General features: G+C 42.0%; 1 protein-coding gene across 20 annotated transcripts in view; it reads right to left on the bottom strand.

Moving 5' to 3' along the window:
- The window catches only part of LOC122481033 (myomegalin-like), a 225,493-nt gene that overhangs the window by 131,531 nt on the left and 68,961 nt on the right, over positions 1 to 25,001 (bottom strand). For all 20 annotated transcript variants that reach the window (XM_043575981.1, XM_043575985.1, XM_043575984.1 and 17 more), the window contains exon 4: positions 11,748 to 11,858. In XM_043575981.1, coding sequence (XP_043431916.1) covers positions 11,748 to 11,858 — 111 coding nt within the window. The remainder of the gene's footprint in view (positions 1 to 11,747; positions 11,859 to 25,001) is intronic.

Genomic DNA, 25,001 nt, shown 5'->3' with positions numbered 1-25,001 from the left:
TATATATATATATATATTTTTTTTTTTTTTAAGTAGGCTTCATGCCTAGCACAGACCCCACCATAGAGCCCACCATGGGGTTTGAACTCACAATCCTGAGATCAAGACCTGAGCTGGGATGAAGAGTTGGACACTTAACCAACTGAGCCACCCAGGCTCCCCTCTCAGTTTCCTCATCTTTACAATAAATTAGGGAAAGTTAAGTGAATGGTATATAGAAACTCTCCATATTATTTTTGCAACTTCTCTATGAATGTACAATTGTTTTAACATAAAAAGCTTTCCTAAAAAGTAAAGGGGTTACCATGTGATCCAGTAATTCCACTACTAGATAGATATTTGCCCAAAGAAAATGAAAACACTAATTTGAAAAGATATATGTACCCCTATGTTTATTTACTGCAGCACTGTTTACAATAGCTAAGATATAGAAGCAACCTAAGTATCCATTGATAGATGAATAGATAAAAAGATGCAACACACACACACACACACACACACACACACACACACACACTGGAATATTACTCAGCCATAAAAAAGAATGAAATCTTGCCATTTGCAACAACATGGATGGATCTAAAGGATATAATGCTACATGAAATAAGTCAGAGAAAGACAAATACTATATGACTTCACTTACATGTGGAATTTGAGAAATAAAACAAACAAACAGAAATAAAGAGATTAAAAAACAGACAAATACAGAGGACAAATGTGTTTGCCCGTGGGGGAATGGGTGAACTAGATAAAGGGGTTAAGACTACACTTATTGTGATGAGCACTGAGAAATGTATAGAATTGTTGAATCATTATATTGTACACCTGAAAGTAATATAACACTGTATGTTAATTATACTTGAATAAAAAAATATTGTTGGAATTACATTGAATTTACAGATAAAATCTATCTGGGGAAATGTGTCCTAGTATCTAAAACTTTTTGATTAATCATACTACTTTTAGTTTCAGAGTATAATCAATTTTTACTATTAAAAATTCTTTAAAAAAATGTTTACTTATTTTTGAGAGAGAGAACGAGTGGAAAGGTGAAGAGAAAGAGGGAGACAGAGAATCCCAAGCAGGCTCCATGCTGCCAGCACAGAGCCCAATGTGGGGCTCCAACTCATGAACCTCGAGATCATGACCTGAGCCGAAATCAAGAGTCGGATGCCCGACTAACAGCCATCCAGGTGCCCCATAAGAACTACCCTAATTGACAAAATGTTTTCTCATTGTTTATGCTTATAATCCTCCAATTTTTCTATAATTTCCAACCTACAGTGTCTCATCCATGGTAGCAGTTGAAAAACTGCCCTGAGGGGGCAGGGGAGGGAATAAAAAAAAGAAAAAAAAAAAGAAAAACTGCTCTCTTGCATGCTACATGCTAAAAAGCATTCTCTATTATACTGTATATTAGTTATTTGTTAATTTTGTTTTTATTGAAAAATTATTTGATTTTTATAAAGTATAAATGGATTTTTTTGGTTCTCTAACAAATAAAATAACAATAATGTAAAAAAAAAAGTAAAGGAGTTATAGGAATTACCTCCAAGATCTTCTCTAGCTCTACACTGTGATTCTGTGTTCTTGTTTATCTCCACTCATGTGAAAATAAGTCTCTTCCCAGCTAGCTAAATATATTTCAAAGCAGAATTGTGCCCACTCCTCCTACCACAGACAAGATGTTAATTTTTTTTTTTATTGCTTTTAACATATCCTATACTTGAGGCAAAACTGAATTCTCCAAGAACACATTAAAAACACTCCATCCATATCCACTTGGTTCCTGCAAACAAGCTAATTCATCAAGTAGGGAAAAGCTGTTTCTGGCAGTCCATGCTTACAGAATCTCAGTTTTTCCCTAGCAACTAGGCTAATTATAACTCCAGCTACCTGGTAACAGCACTAGATTTTCCTGACATTGGCTGGCAGTTTTAAAGCCATCTCAGCTCTGCTGGCACTTCCTTTCCTGAGAAGGCATCAGAGCTGCTGACAGACTGGGAGAGAGGAAGCAACTACCTTCACTAGGTCAGAGTATCCAAAGAGGCTGCTCAGAACCACAGAACTTCAGAGATGTTAGTGACCATCCTGGTCCAGCCCACACATTTTAGACACAAGGAGCCAGAGGCCCAGAAAGTGACTCGTCTTAGCCAGGAACCTGGCAGTCTTCTTGATTTCCTTCTCTTAATCTTCCCATCCCATCAATTCCCAAGTCCTACCGATATTTTACCTCCTGCATATTTCACAGATCGGTTCCCTCCCCTCTATTACTATTGCCACGGCCCTCAGGCCCTCATCATCTTTCCTGTTTGGCCTGTCCTCCTGACTTCCTGTCTTTCTTCCCTGACTCCATCCTCCCCACCCACCAGAAGGATCTAGGCTGCTCCCTACTACTTAAAGCCCACCAATGGCTCCTTATCTTCCTCAGGATAAAGTCTACACTTTTTAAAATGGCACAAAGAACTATGCCCCAGTGCTCTTCAGCCTCATTCTGTGTCTAGCACTTAAATTTAGCAACACAAAACCACTTCCAATTCCCCACACACCATGTGATTTCTTGCCTTTGGCATTTGCTTCTGGCAAAAGCCCTTTCTTTCCACCTGACCATCCAGGACTGACTAATCAATACTCTCATTTGAAGACAAAGCTCAGGGGTCATCTCCTCAAAGAATCCTTTGTAGATTTTGCCTTCCATCTATTCTATTCAGTCAGATTGAAACCCCAACTGCCAGCACAGTACTCAGAATGTAACAGATGGATCTGTTGATCCATCTATTCTATTCAGTTGGGTTAGAGATGCCATATTTGAGTTTGCTTATACTGTGTATACAAATCTTTTACTGCTATTTATCACACTCTATCTTTACTCATCTTTGAAACCCCAACTGCCAGCACAGTACTCAGAATGTAACAGGTATTCTGTTCATTATGTTGATTAATGAATGGATAAATCCAAAGCTCTCTCTCATCTATCCCCTGCTCACCTTTCCGATCTCATCCTACTGCAGCTATAAGCCCTTGATACCATGTTCTGGCCCTATGGAATCACTTGAAGTATGCCAAGCACACAATGCTTTTTCATGACTTTGTGCCCTTGTATATGCTGTTTCTTCTAAAATGCTTTCCCCATTCTTGTGGTGTCCTTTTAAGATTCAGTTCGAACTTAACACACTTGCAAAGCCTTTCCTGGTGGATTCTGTCATTCTCCTTAGGACTTCAGAGCAATCTTACATAGCTCTATGGTAGCCTTTATTATACCAGTATTATTTACTTGCTATCTTTCTCCACCAGCATCTGGCACATAGCTGGTATACAGTAGGCAGTCAATAGATGCTGGAATGAGTGAATGCATGTGTGCAAACATGAGTAAATGAACGATGGCCAAGGTGATAATACAAACAAGGGAAACATTTGAGACAGGAATTTAGAATGCCTATTCTTTCAACTATATCATGCTATTTCTATCAGTGTGTGAACTTAGATGTACATAACTAATAGAAAGAGGAAATAGCTTTATTATAAATCTACACAGAAATACATATTTTGTAGACATGGTTAAGGACATTATTATAAATGGAATAGAATTAAATTAGGCTCCAGAATTTAGTTTCAGATTTACTTCCTAGTGACTGGAAGAAAAGGTGTTAAATATTCAAAGAAAAATTTTTCTTCTTCTCAAAAGGCAAGTATTATGACTTCTAATGAAAAGCGCTTAAAAATGAGAAAAGTTGCGTTAAGCAAAAACACACAACAAATTGTTTTGGGTCAAGGCTTCCACAATATTTTAAACTATAACAGTTACGGGAAAGTTGCTGAAAAAGTTTTTTTTTATTGTGGTAAAATATATATAATATAAAATTTACCATTTTAACCCTTTTTAAGTATATAGTTCAGCGACCTTAAATACAGGCATATTGTTGTACAGCTATCCATATCCAGAACTTTTTCCCAAATGACTATACCCATTAAACAATATCTCCCCTTCTGCACCCTTCCCCAGCCTCTGGCAACCACCATTCTATTGTTTGTCTCTATGCTTTTGACTACTCTAGGTACCTTATATAAGTGAAACCGTATAATAGTTGTTCTTTTGTGACTGGTTTATTTCACTTAGCATAATGTCCTCAAATTTCACCCATGCTGACACATGTGTCAGATTTTCCTTCCGTTTTAGGGCCGAACAATATCCCATTGCACATGGGTCCCACATTTTGTCTATCCATTCATCTGCCAACGGACATTCAGGCTGCCTCTACCCTTTTGCTACCGTGCAGGATTTTGCCACGAACGTGTGTGTGCAAATATCTGTTTGAGTCCCTGCTTTCACTTCTTTGAGGTACATACTTAGAAGTGGAACTGCTGGATCATAGCATAATTCTAGGTTTAACTTTTTTCAGGAATCATCATGCCAATTTCCATAGCAGCTTCCTGGGAATACACAGGGTGTCCGGTTTTTCCACACCCTGGCCAATATATGTTACTTTCCAGTTTTTTGGGGGGTAGGGGTTTTTTTTTTGTGCCTGTTTTGTTTATATAGTAGTTGGCCTAATAGCTGTGAAGATGATACATTTTTTAAACCAAGAACACAAATACTTGTTACAACTATTTAATGAATGGAGCCTCCCTACATTCTTCTTACTTCTTCTCCCAAAAAGAGGAGGAAATGGACAGGCACACCATCACAGACCTCAGAAAGCTGAGAACGAGGAGTCACACACACAGTGTGCACAGACCCGGGCCTACAGGGGCTGTGCTCACACCAGGCTGCCAGAGAACTATTTAAAATTAAAAAAAATTTTTTTTTAAATCTTTATTTATTTATTTATTTATTTTTTTTTTATTTTTTTTTTATTTTTTTTTTCAACGTTTATTTTTTTATTTTTGGGACAGAGAGAGACAGAGCATGAACGGCGGAGGGGCAGAGAGAGAGGGAAACACAGAATCAGAAACAGGCTCCAGGCTCTGAGCCATCAGCCCAGAGCCCGACGCGGGGCTCGAACTCACGGACCGCAAGATCGTGACCTGGCTGAAGTCAGACGCTTAACCGACTGCGCCACCCAGGCGCCCCAAAATCTTTATTTATTTTTGAGAGAGAGAGAGAGACAGTGTGTGAGCAGGGGAGCAGCAGAGAGAAAGGGAGACACAGAATCTGCAGCAGGCTCCAGGCTCTGAGCTGTCAGCACAGAGCCCCATGCGGGGCTCGAACTCACGAACTGTGAGATCACGACCTAAGCCGAAGTCGGACACTCAACCGACTGAACCACCCCGGCGCCCTCCAGAGAACTATTTTTATTTTTATTTTTATTTATTTATTTTTTTAACATTTAGTAGAGACAGAGCATGAACGGGGGAGGGGCAGAGAGAGAGGGAGACACAGAATCGGAAGCAGGCTCCAGGCTCTGAGCCATCAGCCCAGAGCCTGACGCGGGGCTTGAACTCACAAACTGTGGGATCATGACCTGAGCTGAAGTCAGATGCTCAACTGACTGAGTCACCCAGGCGCCCCAGAGAACTATTTTTAAGTAAATAACCTGAGAGGGCACCCACGCTCTAGTATGTGTCTCCAAGTATGCAGGATAGTAATAATCCTTCACACTTATTTAACATCTAACACATTAAAACACGTTTGCATTTTGGGATGAGGGCAGGGCAGGAATTTATGTCTCCCTTTTAGGAAACAAAGGCTCAAAGAAGTTATGGACAAGGCCAAGGACATGTAGCTAGGAATATATAGATTCAAAATTCAGGTTTTCTGACTGGGTCCAAAAGTTGTGTCCGTACATTTTGATATCCCCCAAAGACATTAGTCCTTCTGTAATAATTTTCCACTGGTTCAAGTCAAAGTTCCTAAATTATATAGCCCGACGGAGTTCTGTGGGACTTCACTGAACTTTTGGGTGCTTAGAACAGCAAGGCCACATGTATACTATTACCCATCATATTACCAAAACCTGAAGAAATCAGGCTAGAACTAAAGAAAATCAGTCAGTGAACCAAAAAGAAATTTAACAAAGAAAACAGATCTTAAAATTCCTCACCACAAGAAAACAATATTTTAGTAACTATTTGTGGTGATGGATGTTAACTTATTGTGGTGATCGTTTTGCAATATGTACGTATATCAAATCATTATGTTGTACACCTAAAATAAATACAATATGTCCACCATATCTCAATTACAAAAAAGATAGTTCTTAAAAAATAAAAAACCAAGATGAACTGAATTAAAAACCTGACCAATCTAATGACAAAGTATTAAATCAAGATGCTGAAAAGTGGTGAATTATAACCAATCACAGTCATAATAATTTTTGCAAAAGCCAAGGACATTTTACTATTACTAAAGAAAATAATTGGTTTTAAAAACCAGAAACTTAATGAACCCAGGCTTTCTTATTTATTCTTTCTGGAGGAACATTTATATTTGAGGGTGACAGTAGATCTGCTGTGATGGGGACACTTGGATTATATTATTTATTTACAGGCAAACTACAATGGAGAATTGAGACAAATAGAACAAATGGTCCCAAATCCACTACTGAGGGGGAAAAAACTGACTTGAAATTAAAAAATGGCAGCACTTGGGTGGCTCAGTCAGTTAAGCGTCCAACTTCAGCTCAGGTCATGACCCCACAGTTCGTGAGTTCGAGCCCCACATGGGGCTCTGTGCTGACAGCTCAGAGCCTGGAGCCTGCTTTGGATTCTGTGTCTCCCTCTCCCCTGCTCATGCTCTGTCTCTCTCAAATATAAATAAGCATTAAAAAAAGAATTTAAAAAAATAAATACACAAATGATTGCACTTATCCAGTAATTGGATTTATCTGGATAATTCTGCCATCTCTCAATTTGTCACCATAATGGCAAATACTTCTCGAGGGCTTAGTGTCTGACAGGCATTGTGCTGTTTTCAACTAATTGGCTCATTTAATCCTCCCTCAGGTCCTATAAGATAGGTGCTATTACCACACCCACTTCAGCTCAGAGAAATTATAGTATTTTCCCAAATTAATGCAGGTAGCAAGTAGTTAATCAAGATTCTATCTCAGGTCTGTTGGGTTCATTGCTCTTAACTACTATGCCCCTGATCACTGAATGGTAGAAATGATGAAAATTTAGGAGACAAAGTCAGTAGGCTGTTTATCATGATTTTTAAAATCTACTACAGAAGCATGCTATGTATAAACTTCAAAGTTTGCTCAGGAAAAATACCGTCCGCAAGACGAGAGACCGCAGCTCAAAGAAGTCAGGCAGCTGGAGGGCCAACATACAATGAAACACAACTCTTCCAACTCCTGTCTAAAGGCCCAGACCACTTTAACCTTCTGGTATCAATTATGTCATATTTAAACAAGGACTCTGCCTGGTCCAGGATGATGACATTCAGTTTTTCCTGAAGGTTTTGTTATCGGATCTGGCCTTGTCAGATTTTAAATTCCATTCTTAAAATGGAATCTTAAATCTTTTTTAAAGCAACCCCGGGTAATAATAAATTCACACAAGTTTAACAAGTAGTTATCATGGGGTAAGACTCAGGAGACGGTGGTTTTGTGTGCTGTGTGGGGACTGGGTGTTTACCACACAGCAGTGGATTTCATAAATTCCAGGGTTGGGCATATTTCTATGCCACACTCAGCTATCACGAGAAGATGCAGGATTGGATGATCAACAACAAGCAAGTCAGCCAAGTTGCCACCCAGAAATTATTCACCAGAGCAGCTGCAGTCCAGAAATGCTAACAAGCCAGTCTCCCTAGGGGTGGGCCATACTCAGCTGTGGTTCACTTACAGCATTTTCTCACTTAACTTTGCTCCAGAATCAGGAGCTGTATGTACCGCAGTGGTTTCTCCCTTCTGTGCCTTATGCATTCAAAATTGTCTTCCCACAAACACTGAACCTACAATTAATATTTGCTACAGAGAGGGGGCAGTGGTACCTCATCATGGAGGCATATGCCCCAGCTTCTTTGTGCTGAGGGTAAGCAATCTCTTCCTGTGGTTTTTCTTTTTTTTTATTGCTTACAAAAATGGACATTCAATAGAAAAGCCTGCAGCCTCACAGAACCAATTTTTATGTATAATGCAATACTATTTTGTTAATCCATAGCTAGTATGAGTTTTAAGATTATTTCTGAATTCTTTGAATAGCTCGAAAGACAGAAACCCTTAACTAATTTTTAATTTACTTGCTTTGAAGTGGATTATTCTAGGTTTTTACATAATTCTCTAACTATTACAACTCCTCATGTGATTAAATATCCGTGTTGCTGCCTTTACGATTAAGGATTATATTGATTTTAGTCTCTCCCTCAATCAACTACCTGAGGACTTGCTGCTTGGAAAGAGAAAGATCGAACCCTTGGGGCACCTGAGTGGCTCAGTCGGTTGGGCATCCAACTTTAGCTCAGGTCAGGATCTCACAGTTTGTGAGTTTGAGTCCCACGTTGGGCTCTGTGCTGACAGCACAGAGCCTGCCTCGAATCCTGTCCCCGCCCCTCCCTGCCCCCCTCCCCCCACCCCCGCTCTCTGCCCCTCCCCTGCTCATTCTCTCCCTCTTAAAACTAAATAAACTTAAAAAAAAAAAAAGATTGAACCCTCTCTCCAGCCCTTTTCTATTAAAGTTTCCCACTATTTCCCTTGCCTGCAGCCATCATGGTGAAATGTTTGTCTACACTAAGATAGTAATTTTTCACTCTTTAGTGAATATCTCAACAAAAATCTGCTGTGGCAAAAATACATAAAATGGTAAAACAATTACTATTCCGCAAGAGACTTACACTACATGTTTCACAAACACTGGTTTTATTTAAAAGAGTCATGCATACAACACCCAAGTTATCGCAGATCCTGACTCAGCTGGGTGTGATTTCATGTTTTTACTATATTTAAAGAAGTGTCCTTCTAACGCTAAAGAAAAATCAAGCTAAGTTTGGTCACAGAACAGGGCTCTAAATTCATACCTGAACCACCTGACTTACCATGTGATGCACCGCCATGTCACCCCAGATGTCTCTTCACCCACACAGCTGTCACTGTCATTGTCCTAACCGTATGGACTCACAGTGTGACTTGTAAGGATGAACATAAGACATATTCATGGGTATGGCTGAGGGTGAGATTAAGAGAGCCAAACCTCTTTCTCACTTTAAAATCTCATAATAACTATTACTACTGGTATTACTACTGGTGAACTACTACCCCTCCCCCCACATACATCTAAAGCTATGAATTTACAACGTGCTGTGGTATAAGTCTTCTTACTTAATCTTCATGACTGCTGTTTATTCATACTCTCTACAAATAATTTTCAGTGCCTATGGTGCTGTGCAGTATTCTTAATGCCAACTCTACAGGGGCTGGGACAGGCTCAGAAAGGTTAAGGAACTTGGCCAGGTTGCCTGATTGTCCAGGGCTCCAGCTAGGGTGTTTTCCTGATCGCTTGTCCTTCTATCAAAATGGAGCTGCCCATGGCAGCTGGGTGGCTCTGTCAGTTAAGTGTCTGACTTCGGCTCAGGTCATGATCTGAAGGCTCGTGGGTTCGAGCCCCGCAATGGGCTCTGTGCTGACAGCTCAAAGCCTGGAGCCTGTTTCGGATTCTGTGTCTCCCTCTCTCTCTGCCCCTCTCCCGCTTGTGCTTTGTTTCTCTCTCTCTCTCAAAAATAAATAAACATTAAAAAAAAATTTTTTTTAATGGAACCGCCCAAAGTGGCTTCTATCAATCACTACATAGTGGGATAAACTAATTTCAACTATGATATTAATGATTGATAATGGCTTTATGTGTTTTGCTTTCCAAAGAAGAAGGCCATTTTAATTTAAACTTTTAGTGCTTCCCAAATAATCATAGCCAAATGAGATGAGTAATACGACAGATGGAGCACAAAAAGATTTGGTAAGAAGGGAAGGAAGGCGACACGGTAGCCTGAGAGCTCTTAAATCATGTTAGTTAAGTACCTGACGACTCTGTACTTAAGACTGGGAAAAGACAGGGCCTAGTGGCAAACAGGGTTCTCACCTCTGCATGCGACAATGTCCTGTGACTACTCCCTCACCCTGCCCCTCTAGAATCTTCTTAATCACACTTCTCCAGGAGAGGAATGGTGCCATCCCATGCCTCACCCAAAATGTTCCCTGAAGACTATCTCCATTAGCCAGCGTAGAGGAGAGGGTGAGACCAAATGATTCAAGCAGTCAGTTGATTCAAGCTAAAAACAAAACAAAACAAAACAAAAAACCCTTTCCCTCAAATGATCTAAGAAACTGTCCCTTCCTTCAGCCTTGCTTGGGAGACAGTTAATGGAAAAGTGCTCCTCCCTCTGCCCAATGAACAAATTCATTCACTATTCCTATCCTGAGGCAAAGACTGCCATTCATTCTCCCTGCCTCTCCATCTCTCTGCATTACCAGCCCTTACTTGGCAATATCTTCTTTGACCTTGACCCTGGCAACTCCATGGAGAATTGCTCACTCAACAGTCACATAACAGATGAAAGGTGAGTCTGGACCAATTTCAGGAAAATTCAGGTTAAAACATGGAAATCCAGGACAGAGCAAAAACAGAGCTAAATCCCTTAGAATTTAGCTGTGCACATTAATTGAATTTACCAAATAATTGGGTTTCAAAGACACCAGTTATTCCTCTGATCCAACATATTCTCTGGCAACCTTCTTCTCAAGAGGATCGGGCAGGCACACACAGACAACGATAATATTTGTATACAGTCTTCTGGTGTAAACAGCTGGAGATCTAGAAGCTCTGAAAAAGTCAGAGGCAACCATCTCTAGCCAGGTCACTCAGGCCACTTCAGAGCTTGCCCAGACACTAAGGGGGCTGAGGAAACCAATACTGTGGTAACCAGTTAGGAAGCTTCATCCCAAAGCCTAGTGTCCTCTTACCAAGGTGCTGCCTCATCTCACCCCCACTTAGCCACCCCCCCCCCACCTTCCCCACCAAAATCACTCACCCATCAACCAAGACTGGGAAGCACCGTCCTCTCCCCCCACTCAGGCAAGCTGTTAGGCTGTTAGCACCCTCTTCTTCATTCTTAGGTGAACTAGTCCTAAGCCTGAAGATACCTAAAATTTGGTCTTTAAAGCTTATCTGGATAATCATCTTCCAAAACAGACAAGAATTTCTCAGGGAACAGAACCATGCTCAGCGCCTGCCCTTTGCTCCATCAACTCTCTCTCTGCCCCCACTGGGCCAGAACGAGAAGGGGCCCTTCTCTAGCTGAAGGTATGACCTGGAAACTACCTGCTGGGGCCTTGAAAAAATGCAAATTTCTAGGGGGTGCCTGGCTAGATCAATCCTAAGACCATGTGGCCCTTGGGGTCCCAAGTTTGAGCCCCATGTTGGGTGTAGAGATTATGAAAACAAACAAACTTTTAAAAATATGCACATTTCCAAGCTCCCCTTGCCTTGCGTTAGTAAATCAGAATCCCTGGGGGTGAGGCAGGGAATCTACATTTTAAACCAGCTCCCAAAGGTGATTATTCTGAATACCTCCACAGGTGTTTGAGAGCCTCTGATTTAGTCCAGCTCCCTCTCTTTACACAGAAGGAAAGTGCAAAATGGGCACAAACAAGGTGAAATGGGCTTGTCCGAGGTCACTGGGCTGGTCAGGTTCAGGCGACCGGCCCTGGGGCGTGGAACCCACCTCCCTCCCTAATTAGCAATGCGGAAGGTAGAATGAGCCCTAGAAAGAGCCCGGGTAAGGCAGCGGTGGGTGGGCCGCCTCCTGCACTCACCCGCTTGTAGATGTCCTCCCGGCTGGCCTCATACTTCTGCTGCATGCGTTCCTCCAGGAAGTAGATGCGCAGCTTGAGGCTGAAGTTCTCCTTCTTCAGGTCATTGAGATGCTGGGACAGAGTGCGATATCCATTAGACATGGTGGGCAGCCCATGGGGAGCAGCATGCCCGATCGCCCCCTCACCCTAGGAACATAGTGCAGCTGCACCGCGGCCTGAAGCGAGCCGCCCGGACGCTGCTGAGGCTATGGCGACATGACCCCGGTGGCTGGCGCTCTCTCGGGGACCTGGGACCGGGGCTCACTGCTCTGGGTGCCGGAGCGCAGCGCACTTTCCTTTTTTACCTCTGGGAGATATTTGCGGAATCCCTGACAGAGGAACATGCTGCGTGAACTCAGACACAAGTGGTGTAACCCGACTCCCGAGCCGGGACTGGGCTGTCACCCTCCCCGAGCCTCCCAGGCCCAACTATAGGCAGTTAACGGCTTCTCAGAAAAGAGAAAATGGACCCCCAGAAGTTTCCAGGAAATGGGGAGTGGGAATACTTCAAGGTGCTGGTGGGCTTGCACAAAACAGAAGGACATGAAGGTCTGTGTGTGTGAGTGGGCACTTAAGTTTTTGGTGGTTGATTTGCACAGTAAAACCCAAAGGAGGGTGCGTGGCTGGCTCAGTTGGTACAGCATGCGACCCTTGATCTCAGGGTGTGAGTTCAAGCTCCACATTGGTTGGGAGTAGAGTTTACGAAAGTAAACAAAAAACAAACCAAAGCAGTGTGGCCAGAGTAAGCAAGCATGCTCTGTAGGAAAGAGCATGTGTACATAAAATGGGGACCACATGTCAAACACCCCCTTTCTGTCAGGTGCAAATCTTAAGGAGCTATTTACTGGTGGGTTCTCCAATTTCCTTTGATGATCCAGGGCTCACCTCTAATCAGTTCCTTCCCAGTTTTCCTCCCTGGACTTCTCAAGCCCTGAGGCAGTTAATTAAATAAACAGCCTTTACTAAAACCAAGGGCCTCCCACCACCCCCCCCCCCCACTACAGCCACACACACCCCCCTCCTAGTTCCCTGTGGAATCATTGCAAACTGTTTACCAGTTAGACTGCCTCACAAAGAGGTGGGGTCAAAGGCTCCTTCCTCCAAGGGATGATGGAAAGAAAGGGTTGGGGGAGGGAGGGAGGCAGGCGTCAGTCTGGAGCCCAGAGATTTCAGCCAGTCACTGGTTCTTAACTCAGGCACCTGCCAAGTGGAGCCAGGCACTCATCACCAGATCCTGCTCGTAAAGCAATTTAAGATCCTTGAGTGACAGCTGCAACATTAGCAGGAAGTATTATTTATATCACATCACACGGGACGTTGAAGGTGACCGACCGGGAGACCATCCCACAGCACAGACATGAAACCCAGGTTCTTGTGCCAGTAATACTAGGTTGAAAAAAAATTAATATTAACATCTAAAGTAAAGGCAACTAAAACCTTTATACTTAAATCAAATACTCATTTCTTCCCTCACCTACCTGCTCTTCATTCTTCTAATTCTTAATTCCTCATAATAATTCTAATCAACATTTCCTGAGGACCCACCAGATAGCATGAATGAAACAAAGATGAAGACAGTTCCAACTCTCAAAGAGCTGGGTGGCCACATACATATGGGGTGTGTTTCACACTAGAATCCTCCAATCCTGTGTGTTTTTCAAACTTTTTACGTTTTATACTGCAATCCAGTACACATACACGTATGCACACATATGTAACTGAAGTAAAAGTTTCACCAAGTAATGTTACCGTCACTATGTGTGATGTGCTCTCATATTTTCTATTCTATTTTTCTTCTGGGGAGTGACCCACTGAATTGACTTCATGACCCACGGGTATGTTTCATACTGAAATTTGAAAAACATTGCATCTAGGGGAACCCAGAAGAAAGAGTGATTAATTCGCACTGGAATGATGAGAAAAAGCTACACTAAGAGTTGCAGTTGCACTGTCCTTTGAAAGATAGAAAAAGTTTGAGTGAATAAAGTGGCCTCAGGAGGGCATAATAAGAACTGAACATTCTCTCTAATAAATGTGGGTTATAAGTAGGCAAAACGTTTCTTACCATTGACTGTATCTTAAGACAAAATATTCGTTTCTAAAAAGTGTACACATTTAAAATTCATTTAGCTATTTTCATTAAATCCATGCTTTGAGAATAAATGAGTGTCATTCAGGCTTAGAGACCATGAAGAAGAGGGAAATCTAAATAAAAACTCAGAAGATCCTTTTCTGGTCTGACCTGTTACTAAATAGCTGTATGACCTTGGAAATTCACTTCTCCAGAGGCCTAAGTGTCCTCATTTATAAAATGAAGTGGTTGGAAAGTAGGTGGTTTTTAAGACCCTTTTCTGGTCTAAGCTCCTAGAGGAATAACCTACTTACAATCTACTTATTATCTACCTACTACCGTTTTGCACAGGGGAAACAGGCTGTCAGATTCTAGATTAGTGTTTAATCGTGATTTTGATGTCTCCTTAGATTCTTTTATCACATAAGATAATTTAATAAAAGTTTTAAGGAGCACCTGGGTGGCTCAGTCGGTTAAGCATCTGACTTTGGCTCAGGTCATGATCTCATTGCTTGTCAGTTAGAGCCCTTGCATGGGGCTCTGTGCTGACAGCTCAGAGCCTGGAGCCTGCTTCAGATTCTGTGTCTCCCTCTCTCTGCCCCTCCCCCACTTGTGCTCTGGCTCTCTCAAAAATAAATAAACATTAAAAATATTTTAAAAATAGGGGTGCCTGGGTGGCTCAGTCGGTTAAGCGTCCTACTTCAACTCAGGTCATGATCTCACAGTTTGTGGGTTCGAGCCCCGTGTTGGGGTCTGTGCTGACAGCTCAGAGCCTAAATCCTACTTCGGATTCTGTGTCTTCTCTCTCTGATCCTCCCCAACTCGCACTGTCTCTCTGTCTCTCCCTCAAAAATAAAGAATAAATTTTTTTTTAATATTTAAAAAATAAATAAACAAGTTTTATGAAGGGGCACCTGGGTGGCTCGCTTGGTTAAGCGTCCAACTCTTGATCTCAGCTCAGGTCTTGATCTCAGGGTCTTGAGTTCAAGCCCTACACTGGGCTCCATGCTGGGAATGGAGCCTACTTAAGAAAAAAAAAGTTTTATGGAAAGTAAGGTTCCATATGAATGCAGGGTATTCTTACCCAACCTGGATATTTCTTTCTGCACATTTTTTTATATATAATTTATTGTCAAATTGGTTTCCATACAACACCCAGTGCTCATCCCAACAGATGCCCTCCTCAATGTTCATCACCCACTTTCCCCTCTCCCCCACCTCCCATCAACCCTCAGTTTGTTCTCAGTATTCAAGAGTCTCTTATGGTTTGCCTCCTTCCCTCTCTGTAACTTATTTTTCCCCCTCCCCTTCCCCCTGGTCTTCTGTTAAGTTTCTCAGGATCCACATAAGAGTGAAAACATATGATATCTGTCTTTCTCTGACTAACTTATTTCACTTAGCGTAATACTCTCCAGTGTCATCCACGTTGCTGCAAATGGCAGGATTTCATTCTTTCTCATTGCCAAGTAGTATTCCATTGTATATATAAACCACATCTTCTTTATCCATTCGTCAGTTGATGGACATTTAGGCTCTTTACATAATTTGGCTATTATTGAAAGTGCTGCTACAAACATTGGGGTGCAAGTGCCCCTATGCATCAGCACTCCTGTATCCCTTGGGTAAATTCCTAGCAGCGCTATTGCTGGATCATAGGGTAGATCTATGTTTAATATTTTGAGGAATCTCCACACTGTTTTCCAGAGCGGCTGCACCAGTTTGCATTCCCACCAACAGTGCAAGAGGGTTCCCGTTTCTCCACATCCTCGCCAGCATCTATAGTCTCCTGATTTGTTCATTTTAGTCACTCTGTCATGAGATGGTCTCTCAGTGTGGTTTTGATTTGTATTTCCTTGATGAGGAGTGACATTGAGCATCTTTTCATGTGCCTGTTGGCCATCTGGATGTCTTCTTTAGAAAAGTGTCTATTCATGTCCTCTGCCCATTTCTTCATTGGACTATTTGTTTTTCGGGCGTGGAGTTTAGTGAGTTCTTTACAGATGTTAAGTACTAGCCCTTTATCCAATATGTCATTTGCAAATCTTTTTCCCATTCCGTTGGTTGCCTTTTAGTTTCGTTGATTATATCCTTTGCAGTGCAAAAGCATTTTATCTTGATGAGGTCCCAATAGTTCATTTTTGCTTTTAATTCCCTTGCCTTTGGAGATGCATCAAGTAAGAAATTGCTGCGGCTGAAGTCAGAGAGTTTTTTTCCTGATTTCTCCTCTAGGGTTTTGATGGTTTCCTGTCTCACATTCAGGTCCTTCATCCATTTGGAGTTTATTTTTGTGAATGGTGTAAGAAAGTGGTCTAGTTTCATTCTTCTGCATGTTGCTGTCCAGTTCTCCCAGCACCATTTGTTAAAGTGACTGTCTTTTTTTCCATTGGATATTCTTTCCTGCTTTGTCAAAGATTAGTTGGCCATACATTTGTGGGTACAATTCTGGAGTCTCTATTCTATTCCATTGGTCTATGTGTCTGGTTTTGTGCCATCTTTCTGCACATTAATGCGTGTTTTCTCTTATACTCAGTGATACTTTGCTTTTCTATCTCTCTGGCCCTTATTCTGTTTCTCCCCCCCACCCCCAGGTCCTTAAAGTAAGTGCCTAAACAATGGTTAGTTCTCCCCCTTCTGATTGTGTTCTCTTCATACTTTCTCCCTCAGAGATATTATCCACTTTTAGGGATATTGCTGTTGTCTCCCAAACAACCCCCAAACCTTCCCTAAGTTCTCTCCCCCAAGATCTAGCCCTACACATCCAGCTCTTTGCTCAACTTGAATGCTCCATTCTCACAGCAGACCTCAGAGCAAAGACTTTTGCAACAGTGTGTCATGTCTGCCAGACTTCACTACAGCCTGTTCTCCATATTATAGTCAAAGTAATGTTTTCAAAGCTCAAATCTTATCCTGACATCTCCCTTACTTAAAGCCCTTCACAGGCATCCCATCACTCTTAGAATAAAGGAAAACGCTATCACATCCCCTCAAGAAACCCTGACTCCTTTTTCAAGTCCTAGTTCTGATCTCACCCAAACAAAAGCCTTCCCTGCTACCCCAGCCTGGAAAGAGGTCTCCCTCTTTGAACTCCTAAGGCAAACATCAACATTTGCAAGTGTTCATATGGTGCCTCATGACATTGCTTGTCTGTGGTCTTCAAGGGTTATTTACATCTTTTAGGGCTCTTTAACTTTTCCCGTGTTTGTGTCTCTCCGACTAGTCTGTGAGCTGCCCAAGGGAAGGCCAAGGACTCACTCGTCGTTCTCTATTCCTTCAGCTCCCACAACAGCCAAGCAGAGCTCCCCAGGAACATTCAGCCCACTGTGCAGTCACAGCCCGCTTACAATCACCTTGACCACACTAGAGTGTTTCGAGGGCTGAAAAGGCATATTTGGTATCTGTGCTCTGTCACTGCACAGTATTTAGGAAGCAGCCCCTAAATATTTGTTGAATTAATGAATAGATAAGTATTCCATATGTATTTTATTTCTTGCTGATTTGATTTGTTAGTTAGGGCCTAGCCTGCTGTTATTATTCTCACAATTTTCCAATAATATAGAAATGTGTGTTTTAATAGCTCCAAAGAAACTACATTTGCTAGAATGGTTACTGTAGAAAAAGTTTATATGCCCATCTAGACCTTCTTCCTGAACTCCAATCTGTGTCTAACTTCCTAGTAGAAATGGCCACTCGAATAGAGAGAGACCTGTCATACTTGCGGCATCTGAACCTGAACTCCTGATCTTTCCTAGCAGACACGTTTCTTCCCCAGTGGATCCCATTTCGATTTGTAACAGTTGTTTTGGGCCAAAACCTTTTGAGTTCTTCTGGTCTCTTCTCTCTCATACACATCATCTCATCTGTCTGTAAATCTTATTATCTCTACTTTATATCTGTTTATAAAGTACCACTGCACTGGACCTCTACCACTCTGGCCCAAGATACTGTGACTGATGTCTCCCCTAAATTATTTAAATTTTTTTTTTCAACGTTTATTTATTTTTGGGACAGAGAGAGACAGAGCATGAACGGGGGAGGGGCAGAGAGAGAGGGAGACACAGAATCGGAAACAGGCTCCAGGCTCTGAGCCATCAGCCCAGAGCCTGACGCGGGGCTTGAACTCACGGACCGCAAGATCGTGACCTGGCTGAAGTCGGACGCTCAACCGACTGCGCCACCCAGGCGCCCCTCCCCTAAATTATTTAAAGAGCCCCCTTCACTGGTCTCTCTGCTCCCACTCTTGCTCCCCTATTCTATTCTTAACAGAGCAGCCACAGTGACCCTTGAAAGTACAACAGATTACTCCTCTGCTGGAAACCCCACTGGTTTTCCCACAAATTCAGAGTGAAATGCTATCTGTCGTTAGGCCATAGGCCCAAGGCACTACGGAATCTGGAGCCTGGATCCTTGCCCTGTCTTCCTTTTTCCTACGACTCTCCCCCTACACACTTTGCTCCAGCCATTCTCTCTTTGCTGTTTCTCAAAAACAGCAAGCACCTTCCTTCCTCAGGGCCTTGGGGCTTGTTGATGCTTCTATATGGTACACTCCTTCTCTGTGTCTAGAGACCTGATTGTCTTCCTCACCTTCTTTGTGTCTTTGATCAAATATCACTTCAAGGAATTGACCACCCTATTTATATTTATTTTTATTTTTAATGTTAATTTTTTTTGAGAGAGAGCACAACTGATGGGGGGGGGGGGGAGAGAGAGAGATGGAAAAGAGGGACTCACCCAAAGTGGGGCTCAAGTTCACCCGATGTGAGACTCAACTCATGAACCATGAGATCATGACCTGAGCCGAAATCAGATGCTTAATAACTGAGCCACCCAGGAGCTCTTTATTATTTTATTTTATTTTTATTCACTTTGAGAGAGAGCGCGCGCGTGAATGGGGGAGGGACACAGAGAGAGAATCTCAAGCAGGCTCCACACTGCCAGGGCAGAACCGGATGCAGGGCTCACACCCACAAACCGTGAGATCATGACCTGAGCCAAAGTCACATGCTTGACCCACTGAGCCACCCAGGTGCCCCTGACCACCCCCTCTGTAACTCTTCCGGGGTGCCAGGGTGACTCAGTCGGTTAAGCGTCTGACTCTTGGTTTCAGCTCAGGTCATGATCTCACAGTTTGTGAGTTTGAGCCTCACGTGGATCCCTACATCAGGCTCCATGCTAACAGCTCAGAGCCTGCTTAGGATCCTCTCCTTCTCTCTCTGCCCCTCCCCTGCTTGCACACACACTCTCTCTCTCAAAATGAATAAACGTAAAAAAAAAAAAAAGAAGTATAACTCTCCCTAGGCCTCACCCCTGCACTCCTTTCACTGTTTGTTAATCCATACACTTTCATTGTTTAAAATATTATATTTGGGGGCACCTGGGTGGCGCAGTCGGTTAAGCGTCCGACTTCAGCCAGGTCACGATCTCGCGGTCCGTGAGTTTGAGCCCCGCGTCGGGCTCTGGGCTGATGGCTCGGAGCCTGGAGCCTGTTTCCGATTCTGTGTCTCCCTCTCTCTCTGCCCCTCCCCCGTTCATGCTCTGTCTCTCTCTGTCCCAAAAATAAATAAACGTTGAAAAGGGGCGCCTGGGTGGCGCAGTCGGTTAAGCGTCCGACTTCAGCCAGGTCACGATCTCGCGGTCCGTGAGTTCGAGCCCCGCGTCGGGCTCTGGGCTGATGGCTCAGAGCCTGGAGCCTGTTTCTGATTCTGTGTCTCCCTCTCTCTCTCTGCCCCTCCCCCGTTCATGCTCTCTCTCTGTCCCAAAAATAAAATAAAATAAACGTTAAAAAAAAAATTAAAAAAAAAAAAAAACACGTTGAAAAAAAAAATTTTTTTTTAAATTTATAAAAAAAAAATATATATTATATTTGTTTATTTTGTTTCTTGTCTCTGCCCATTAGTATGTAGACCCCATAAGATAAGCAGGATTTTTTCCCGTTTTTTTTCACTGCTATATCACCAGTTCCAAGAACAGAACCTAGTATACAACAGGTGTGCAACAAATATTTGTTGAATAAAAGAACTGATGAATAATTAACCTGCTCACTTTGACCTCTCTGGATTTCATTCCAACAGAACTCAATCTGTATATAAGATTACACAGTTGTTTCAGGATGAAGAGCTTATCTAAAGGCATTCTTCTTCCAGATTGCCCATTTTATTGGCATACAATTGCTCATAATATTCTCTTATTATTGTTTTTATTTCTGCTGTGTTGGCTGTGATCTCTCATCTTTCATTCCCGATATTATTTATTTGGGTCCTTTCCTTTTTCTTTTTGATCAAACTCGCTAGTGGTTTATCAATTTTGCTAATTGAACCAGCTTCTGGTTTCATTGATCTGTTCTACTTTTTTTTGGTTTCAATAGCATTAATTTCTGCTCTAATCTTTATTATTTCATGTCTTCTGCTCTAAAGGCATTCTTCTTTATAAAACGTTATTTTATAATTAAAACAAACTTGTCTAACAAACTAACTTCAATGTACAAGGCAGATTCCGAACTTTGAGTAAGAATTCTAAACAAACAGGGAATATGGGGTGCCTGGGTGGCTCAGTCGGTTAAGTGTCTGACTGTGGCTCAGGTCAAGATCTCACAGTTTGTGAGTTTGAGCCCCAAATCAGGCTCTGTCCTTCGGATTCTGTGTCTGTCTCCCTCCCTCCCTCCCTCCCTCCTTCCCTCTCTCTCTCTGCCCCTCCCCTGCTCATTCTCTGTCTCTGTCTCTCTCTCTCTCTCAAAAATAAACACTAAAAAAATTTTTTTTTAAATAATAAACCAACAGGGAATAATATGTGACAAATTACTATCAAAGGACAATATGAACTGTACAAATAATAGAAACTGTAGAAAATAGGAATGAGAAGCTGTCAGAGAAGGTTCCACAGAGAACTGGCATTTCAGCTCTCCTGAAGGGGTGAACTGGGTTTGGCGAGGCTCGGGGAGAGCATGAGGCAATCCAGGCAGGTAGAAGACAGGTACAGGTGCAGAGGGCCCTCCTGGTCTGAACACACCATCCGTGATGGGAGAGACAGGATGGCAAGGACAGAGACACTGCAGGAAGATCTTAAAAGTCAGGGTGAGGGTCCTGGCTGTGTTCCTCCAGGCAGGCAGATCCTGGCTCCCCATCTGCACAAGGAGCGAAGAAAAGAGCAAGGAAAGAAGGCCTGCAGCTGCGCACTAGGGAGATGGTTTTGTTGCTGTGTTTTGTTTTACTTGTTCAGGTTTTGTAGCTTTGACAAACAAACAGAATGCATAACCCTGGGCCGCACACTAAACCTCCGAAATCAGGCCTTCTGTGGGCAGGTCCTAGATCTATAGGTTTTTATAAACTCTGCATTGCTGGGGAAATAAAGAAAATGATGCTGAGGGTTCCTGAGCAAGAGACAGACGTCTATCTTTGTTCTTCCTTCTTTTACACAGAACATAGAAAATCTTTACTATTCTCTCAAAATATTTTTTCCCCTCACACATTAATGGCTCTCCCCTGTTCTTTCTTTAATTTCTTCTTCCCGCTGCTTAACGTATTAGTTCAGACTGGAAATAAGACTTTAATAAGGACTCAGTCAATGCCGACAATAGCAGGATTACAACCCAGCTGTTGTATGTCATGCCCCATTAACATTAGCAACTGTCAAGTCGGCCTTGGAAAAAAAACTCAGCTTCACGTTTGCTTAATCATCTTCAGACCCCCCAGATTGCTCTCATAATGGAAATACTTGAAAACATATTAATTTCTCCCCTAAAAATAAAGTTCCACTCCACTGAAAATGACTAATCATCTTAATTGACATTCTTTTCAAATGTAACTTCTGCAACTTAAGCTCTATTAATTTGATATCTATGATAATTCATGTCTACATGTCATGAAAATAAAATTATTCTCAAGCAACTTAGGTAAACAGAGGAATAGGAGAGTAGCGTTTTAAGTAACCCTTGACATCTTACCCATGAATAAATAGGCAATAAATATTATCACTATTGTGCATATTTATCCAGGCAGGATAGCATGCCATTATGGAAAGAGCAATAGCTTTGGAACCAAAGAGAACTAGGTTCAAATCCCAGCTCTGCTATTTTCTAATTGTGTGATTTTGGGAAAGATACTTACTAGTAATTCAGTGTAGGAAAGGAGACTCTGGGACCTGGGTAGGTTGCTAAGAGGGTTACCACTGTATCTGTATGCTAAGTTTTTTTTAAGTTTATTATGTTTTGAGAGAGACAGCGCTCACGCATGCACGTGAGTTCAGGGCAGTGACAGAAAGAGAGAGAAAGAGAGGATCCCAAGCAGACTCTGTGCCATCAGCATGGAGTCCCATGCAGGGCTTGAACTCACAAACCCATGAGATCATGACCTGATCCCAAATCAAGATTTGGACGCTTAGCCAACTGGGCCACTCAGGCATACCTAACTTTTGTTTTTTAATCTGAGGCAAAGAGAATGAAAATAATATCGGTTAAAGTTTAGGTATTAGGTACAAGGACAAGTATTTTATTGTTCTTTGTATGTTCCTATTGTGTAAAATAGGTCATAATTTTTAAAAACTATTTCAAAGGGAATGAAACTAGGAATTACAGGGAGGCAGCTATGAATTAGATAGGAGGATAAATTCTCTAGTAGAGTTGGATGTAATGAACTCTTACCACACTCCATCCATTTATTTATACATCAAATATTTACTGAGAACTTACATTATGAGGGACAGTATATTTCCTGTCACAAAAGGGACTTGGCTGAGGCTAAAAGACCACTTGTCAGGGATTTTGTTAAGTCTTCACACATCACCTCTAGTGACCTCTGGAGGATCCTCACCTATCCTGAGATTCCACGTGCAAAGCACACTTTCTCATAGAAACAATACTACCAAAGGTAGCATTAGTGAGAAAGCTAAAACTTTTTGAAGAAATCTCAGAGCACACCACCAGCTCTCTGATAGTAGAGCCCTAGAAGGTGGTGAGAGTCGACCTGTTCTGACAGAGCTCCAGCTGCCTTCACAGGAAGGTGAGGAGGAGATTAATGAGCACGAAGGACGCCATATTTCCAAGACAAAACCAGCAATGATGATTGGAACCCAACGATGATCGCCAGTAGATTATTTAACCTATAACTTTTCTAACTGTCATATTTTCAAAACAGCCCTATGGGAAGGGCATACAAATGGTTGGAGAGTATTTGCTGGTTTTTAACATCCAGTGGAATCCAACCCAGGAGCCCAACTTGGAGGATAGGGGTAGACACGAAGAGATGGGGCAGGGAGAAGAAAGAGGATGGATTTTTTCACATATAAATATTTTTGTGTATAATACATCTATGTACCTGGAAGTTCCTATGCTTTTCTGACAAAATCTAAGCTGAAGAAATACAAAAGTTGAATTTCCTCGATGTGTATTACAAAACTAATTGGATACAATTATGCTGCCTTCATGACGATCACCTGCATAGAATTTGACAATGTACAAAGGACTTCCATGTATAGTATTTCATTTTGTCTTGTGAAGTAAGAAGATTAGATACTATTATCTCCTTTCAGGAGGTATCAGGAAATCTCACTGTACTATCAGGACAGTGAGACATTGAGAAGTTAGCTGACTTGCTCATCTAGAAAGTAGAGAAGCACAGACTACTGCTCCCAACAGTGTGATCCACACTGTATACTCAACAGGGCCTTAACTGTGACACTAGATGACCCCTGTGAACTTGGGATTCCCTCGTGACTGATAAAGTACTTCCCCTTCTACCTCACATCCCTGCATCTTTTAAAAAAGTATCCCTCACTGTACACCGGTCAGAATGGCTAAAATTAACTCGGGAAACAACAGATGTTGGCGAGGATGTGGAGAAAGGGGAACCCTTTTTGCGCTGCTGGTGGAAATGCAAACTGGTGCAGCCACTATGGAAAACAGTGTGGAGATGCCTCGAAAAATTAAAAATAGAACTGCCCTACAACCCAGCAATTGCACTACTAGGTATTTATCCAAGGGATACAAAAATGCTGATTCGAAGGGGCACATGCACCCCCATGTTTATAGCAGCACTATCAACAATAGCAAAGTTATGGAAAGAGCCCATGAATGGATTAAGAAGATGTGATACACACACACACACGCATGTGTATGTGCGCACAAATGCGCACGCGCACACACTAGAATACTACTTGGAGACGAAAAGGGATGAAATTGTTCAGTTTGCAACAATGTGGATAGAACTAGAGAGTATTATGCTGACAGAAATAAGTCCATCAGAGAAAGACAGATATCATATGATACCACTCATTTGTGGAATTTGAGAAACTTAACATGATGAACATACAGGAAGGGAGGGAAAAATAAGATAAAAACAGAGAGGGAGGCAAACCATAACAGACTCTTAAATACAGAGGACAAACTGAGGGTTGATGAGGGTGGGGGAAGTGCGTGATAGGTATTAAAGAGAGCACTTATTGGGATGAGCACTGGGTGTTACATGTAAGTAATGAATCACTGGGTTCTACTCCTGAAGCCAAGACTACATTTTATGTTAACTAATGAGAATAAAAAAAAGAAAGAAAGAAAAAGCTATCCTTCACCGTAAATAATCTTCCATGTGACCCTGGAGGATCTGACCACCTGAACTTATATAAAACATAGTTTTCCCCATTTTCAAGATGAATACACCAAATCATTAGGACTCAAAGGGTAGTAAACACAGAATTACCATATGAGCCAGCAATTCCACTCCTAGTTATAATCCCAAGAAATGTGTGGACACAAAGTCTTGTATACGAATGTTCACAGAAGCATTATTAATACTAGCTAACAAATAGAAACATCTCAAACCTCCATCAACTGATGAATGGATACAAAGTTTAGGATATCCATACAACAGAATATATATATTTTTAACATTTATTTATTATTGAGAGACAGACACAGAGCGTGAGCAGAGCAGGGGCAGAAAGAGAGGGAGACACAAAATCTGAAGCAGGCTTCAGGCTCTGAGCTGTCAGCACGAAGCCTGATGCGGGGCTCAAACCCATGAACTGTGAGATCATGACCTGAGCTGAAGTCAGTTGCCCAACCAACTGAGCCACCCAGGCACCTCACACAACAGAATATTTTTCACCCATAAGAAGGAATGAAATACTGATACCTCGTACGACATGGATGAACTTTCGAA

The sequence above is a fragment of the Prionailurus bengalensis genome, chromosome C1, assembly GCF_016509475.1.
Source record: "Prionailurus bengalensis isolate Pbe53 chromosome C1, Fcat_Pben_1.1_paternal_pri, whole genome shotgun sequence".
Lineage (NCBI taxonomy): Eukaryota > Metazoa > Chordata > Mammalia > Carnivora > Felidae > Prionailurus > Prionailurus bengalensis.
Note: the sequence above shows the minus strand (reverse complement) of the source record. Positions and strands in the feature narration are given on the sequence as shown.